The 5,591-nt window shown below is 36.9% G+C and overlaps 1 protein-coding gene across 1 annotated transcript in view; it reads right to left on the bottom strand.

Moving 5' to 3' along the window:
* Positions 1-1,692: 1,692 nt before the first annotated feature.
* Positions 1,693-5,591, bottom strand: part of rai1 (retinoic acid induced 1) — a 73,825-nt gene continuing 69,926 nt past the window's right edge. The window contains exon 5 of the mRNA XM_077555766.1: positions 1,693-5,033. Coding sequence (XP_077411892.1) covers positions 5,025-5,033 — 9 coding nt within the window. The 3' untranslated portion in view covers positions 1,693-5,024. The remainder of the gene's footprint in view (positions 5,034-5,591) is intronic.

Genomic DNA, 5,591 nt, shown 5'->3' with positions numbered 1-5,591 from the left:
TTTGTTGCAGGAACTGCTAGTATGTTTACGGGTGACACGCACGATTCAACATAAAGGCAAATGTTTGTGGATCCTTGCATATTTTCATCGCCGTCATCCATGTTAAATATGAAAACTGTTTTTAGAGAAGCTAATCTTTTTCTTCTTGTGTTTCTTTAATGCAGTCAAGTCAGATGCTCTAACAATGGTGCTATTTGACATTGAGAACGCAAAAGTAGGGCAGAACAAGATCTTAACAGTTACAATCTACAATTCCATGCATTAATTTAACATTCCCCCCCCTAAAATTAGTCCAATTAACTATTTTGCTTATTAACTCATTCACTGCCATTGACGGCTTTAGACGTCAAAAATTATTTTTTCATTATTTCTATTAGTTTAACATTTTTTTCCACTTTTGTTAACAAGTGTATGAAAACCTAGAAAAAAGTTTTTATTGTACATTTAGACCAGATATAACATTTGTGATTAATCATGAGTTAACTATTGACACCATGTGATTAATTACAATAAAAAAAATCATTGTCTGACGCCCTAATTTTTAATAATCTTCTCTTTTTCTAAGTAATCTTTTTCAAAATGAAAAATGTGACAAGATGTTTTTATTTTTGACAAATATTACAATTAGTTCTAATAAAAACATTTGTAAAAGTGTAAGTGCATTTACATTTTAATAATTGATTCTCTCTTCTTCTTTTTTTACTATATTTTAACCAATATTTTTTATCTACAGTAACTCATTAAGCCCATATTTAACTCATTTACTGCCATTGTTGGCTATAAACGTCAACAATTCATTTTAACTATTTCTATTAGTTTTAAATTTTCCCCCCACTTTTCTTAAGAGTATGAAAACCTAGGGGGAAAAACATTGTACATTTAGAACAGATATAAATAATAAATAATCATCTTTTTTCAAAAAAGAAAAGATTGTTAAAAATTTGGGCATCAGGCGATTTAATTTTTTAATTGTAATTAATCGCATGACTTCAATAGTTAACTCATGATTAATCACAAATTTTATATCTGGTCTAAAATGTATACAGTGTATTTATTCTCAAACCTTTTTCATTTTTTACTTGAGAAATGAGAACATTTGATTTTATTTATAATAATAAAAATACATTAATCAATTTTGCTAATAAATAAATCTACATCAATTTCTAAGCACTATATTATATAATTAAATGTACAAAATGAAACTCTAGTATCTTAAAGGGGCTCAATGTAGAAATTTGTCCAAAAATATCTTTACAATAGCTTTATCATTTGACCATTTATGACTCAAAACATATTTTAATTGGCAGATTACAACCTTAGCTGTTCACAGTTGGTACTCCTGCAAACCTCTGGCCAATAATTTTCACACTGGATTTGGGTTTGAATTTCCAGCCCTGTCTGCAGATATGATATCATGCGAGCGTTGTGTATGTGAAGAAGGGAGAGTGCGGTTTCATTTTTCGGCCACATGTGGCAGGTGCGATTCAAAATTCAATTTCCTGCATTGAGCAGCTTTAATACTGTATATATAATTTAAAAAAAATCAAACTCATTGCAATTGATTGCTTGCAATTAATCGTTTCCGATTGAAGCACACAATTGAAAGGGAATCTGAATGACTGAACAAGCCTCTTTCATTTTCATCTGCGTGTTGAAGTGCGTGTGAGAAAAGACAAAAAAAAAAGGAAGGACAGCATTGAAAGGTGCTGGTATATTTTAACATTGGCGGTACAAAAACATGTCAAACAAAGCAATGCCAGTTCAAACATGAAAATAAATAATCAAAAAAATAGCATGCTCCAACTTAACAGGTGACATTCCAAAAAGAGGACATAATATCGTCATCAATGGATTATTTTAATAATATTTTATAAGCAATAACATATTCCATTTTATAGAAAATAAACATCTCTAGGAAATACTATACACAGTTATTATTAGTACAGCACATTTTACATTTAAACAGCGTCAAATACTTATATACACCATGAAAGAATGAGCGTCATAAAAGTTGAATGTTTGGCGTGGTGTTTTTTTCCCCCTTTTTTTTTTTACGCACTTAAATATGTCACCTGGACCGTGACGTGAGCAGACACCTTGTGCGACGTGTCGCCACACGACGCGGCGCGGTGGCAGAGGCTACATCAGAGACCGCGCGTATGGCGTGGTTCTCTGAAAAACTGGATTCACACTTCGTGGCCACGAGAATACAATTTTGGAACTGTACAGAAGATATGTGGTGAGACAACCCAACCCCGGTTGGCCACTTGGAGCCTCGCAATGTAAAGACAATGGCAGCTGTTGAATGTTAGGTTTCATTTTTTTTTCATCACCTCTTGATTTTTGTACTACAAACCCAATTCCCATAAAGTTGGGACACAATACAAATTGTGAATAAAAGCTGAATGCAATTATGTGGAAGTGCCAAATTTTCGTATTTTATTCAGAATAGAACATAGAGAACAGGTCAAAAGTTTAAACTGAGAAAATGTATCATTTTAAGGGAAAACTATGTTGGCTTTAAATTCCATGGTGTCAACAAATCTCTAAAAAGTTGGGACAAGGCCATTTTCACCACTGAAGCATCCCCTCTTCTGCTTACAACAGTTGCACCTTCCCCTTTATGATGCGCCAACTGTGCTCTAGAAGTGAAAGAAGTGGACTGCAGGCTGGCCAATTTCAATCCCCGGATCCTTTTCCTACGCAGCCATGATCGCACTCATGCAACAATATACCATCACAGATGCAGGCTTATAAACGGAGTGCTAATAACAACTTGGGTTGTCTTTGTCCTCTTTAGTCAGTATGATATAGCGCCCCAGTTTTTTTCTTCCAATCGTGATTGGTCTGACCGCAAAACAGGTTTCCACTTTGCCACACTCCATTTGAAATAAGCTCTGGCCCAGAGAAAGGCCTGCGCTTCTTGGTCTGCTTTAGAAATGGCTTCTTGGTTGGTTTCATCTGGTAACGGCGGCTGGCACGGTGGATTGTGTTCACCCACAATGTTTTCTGGAAGTATTGCTGAGCCCTTTCTGTGATTTCCCTCACAGTAAGCATTGGTGTTTGCGGTGCAGTGCCGTTTAAGGGCCCGAGGATCATGGGTCTGATTTTTTGGCCTTGACCCTTACGCACAGAGATTGTTCCAGATTCTCTCAATCTTAGGATGATGATTACTTCAACCTTTTTGTAATTTTTGGCTGGTAAATACCTTTCTGATATTTCTCCACTAACTTTCTGCGCAACATCGGAGGAATTGGTGATTCTCTACCCATCTTGGCTTCTGAGAGACACTGCCACTCCGAGAAGCTCTTTTTATACTCCAATCAAGTTGCCAATGGACCTCGTTAGTGGTAACTGGTCTTACAACCGTATTTTTTGTTTTTTTATTATTTTATTTTTTATTTCTTTCTTTTTTTTAAACAAGTGCAATTGACTTGTCCAGCCTCTTATTGCTACCTGTCCCAACTTTTTATATATATATATATATTTGTTGGCACCATGAAATTTACAATCAACATATTTTCCCTCAAAATAATACATGTTCTCAGTTTAAACTTTTGACCTGTCATCTATGTTCTATTCTGAACAAAATATTGAAATTTGGCACTTGCACATAATTGCATTCAGTTTTTATTCACAATTTGTATAGTGTCCCAACTTTTTGGAAATTGGGTTTGTATTTTTCAGGAACACAAAGTCAGAGGTTGACAAATGGTGGTGAGAGGAAGGGGTTAATGCACATTAATATACACCTCAGAAGATAAGAGCGTTGTACAGTGGTGCCTTGAGATAATAGTTTAATTTGACTTTTAATAAGACTTTCCCCATTGAAATGAATGGATATGCCATTTATCCGTTACAGCCTCACCAAATAAATCCCCCAAAAATGTAAATGTGTATTTTAATCAGTAAAATAGCACTCACTTGTATTGTACATTTTAAAAACGTAAGTAATGACATTAAAGAAATTCAACCGTTTTTGAAACGTTTTTTAATTATTAGTTTTTTATTGCTTTAATTAAATGGACTTTTCACTTCTCCTTGTAGTGTATCCGATCACCTTGGCTACTTGAAGGCAGTTTAAAACATTTATACTGTTCATTGAGACGTTTCAACTCCTCTCAGCTCATCAGTTTGGCACTATTATTATCGGTAGTCGTTCTTCGCTGAGGATAAATAATATATGAATGAGTACTGTTACAGTGTCTGTCTACATGTATTGCTAAACTGTTCAACCAGTTGCTTAAAGGGTTGGAGTGCCACAACATGGATGCCATTTAGCATTGGCGTTAAGCTAGCAGACTGATTTTTGTTGTTTTAAAACATTAATTCAAATTCCCTTAGTTTTATGTTTAGGCGACTGTAAAAAAGAAGATTTTTTTCACTGTCTGCCAAACTGCTGCTTAAAGTCGAACTATGGCTGCAAACCACTCGCATATCAAATCACTTGTATCTCAAGGCTTTGCTGTGTTTAAAACACTCCAATGATATTCAGAACCTGTGCAAGCACATCATCATGTACAGTTTTGTGTCCCATCCAGTGGCTCTTGGTTGACATTTTGTGTTGGAGATGTACGGATATGCACAGTTGAGTGACGCTTATGAAGATCACGCACAAACATACGCACACACTTGCACACCTTTTGGCCTGCAGACAAGGTGGACAGATGGATGCGCCTGTCCAATCTCTGTCGGCCAGGTGTGGGAATATGATAGCAACCCATCGGAAGGCCACACACACGCACCCACTCCTCGCTCCGCATTTCAAGCAGACCCCTGTCCCGGAGTGTCTTGGCTCCCAAACGCATGGTCCAGAACACGTTTCGCACCCGAGTCCTTGAGGAGTTCTCGCATCTTCCTCTCCTGTCTCTCAGAGTTCTCCCTCTCTCTCTCTTGCTGTGTCGGAGCGCCGCCTCAGGGCGCGGGGCCTGTCCGTCATCCTGTCCTTTTTTTATAGGATTAGCTGGCTGTTAGGACGGCGTTTATCTTTGCCTTGCTCCTGCGAGGTGGTCCACTCGGATATCTTACAAATCCTGTCGAGAGACGGAGGAGAGACGGCGGGCGTGAATACGAGGCACACACACAGAATTTAGCGTTTTTGGGTTAGAGCGCAGGTGTCAAACTCGAGGCTCGGGGGCCAGATCCAAAAATAGTGTCTTGCCAAATGGGTTTGTTGCTTTTATTTTACAATATTTTATTTGATTTTAACATTATTGCAAGCATGTTTACTTATTGATTTATTTATTTACTGCACAGCCCTTGAAAAAGTGCATAGCATGCTAGAAGTTCATAAGCTAATATTTTAGCACAAACATTCAACCCAGAAAGGTGGAAGGGACTGACTCCCTTTTAGTGATATACAGTCAGTCCTGGTGTAGGTACTTGGCTTGGAATATTTATTAACTTTTGTCACTCAATAACAAAATGTTAGGTAGGAATTAGCTGACATTTTTTCAGGCTTGGGGAGTAACGGAATACATGTGCCACTGTTACATAATCAGATTGCAAAAATAAATAAAAATGTAACTGTATTCCATTAAAGTTACAGGAAAAAACATGTAATCAGATTACAGGTACATACAGAGAGAGAG

Source organism: Vanacampus margaritifer, chromosome 2, assembly GCF_051991255.1.
Source record: "Vanacampus margaritifer isolate UIUO_Vmar chromosome 2, RoL_Vmar_1.0, whole genome shotgun sequence".
Lineage (NCBI taxonomy): Eukaryota > Metazoa > Chordata > Actinopteri > Syngnathiformes > Syngnathidae > Vanacampus > Vanacampus margaritifer.
This window is presented reverse-complemented; position numbering and strand designations above follow the sequence as displayed.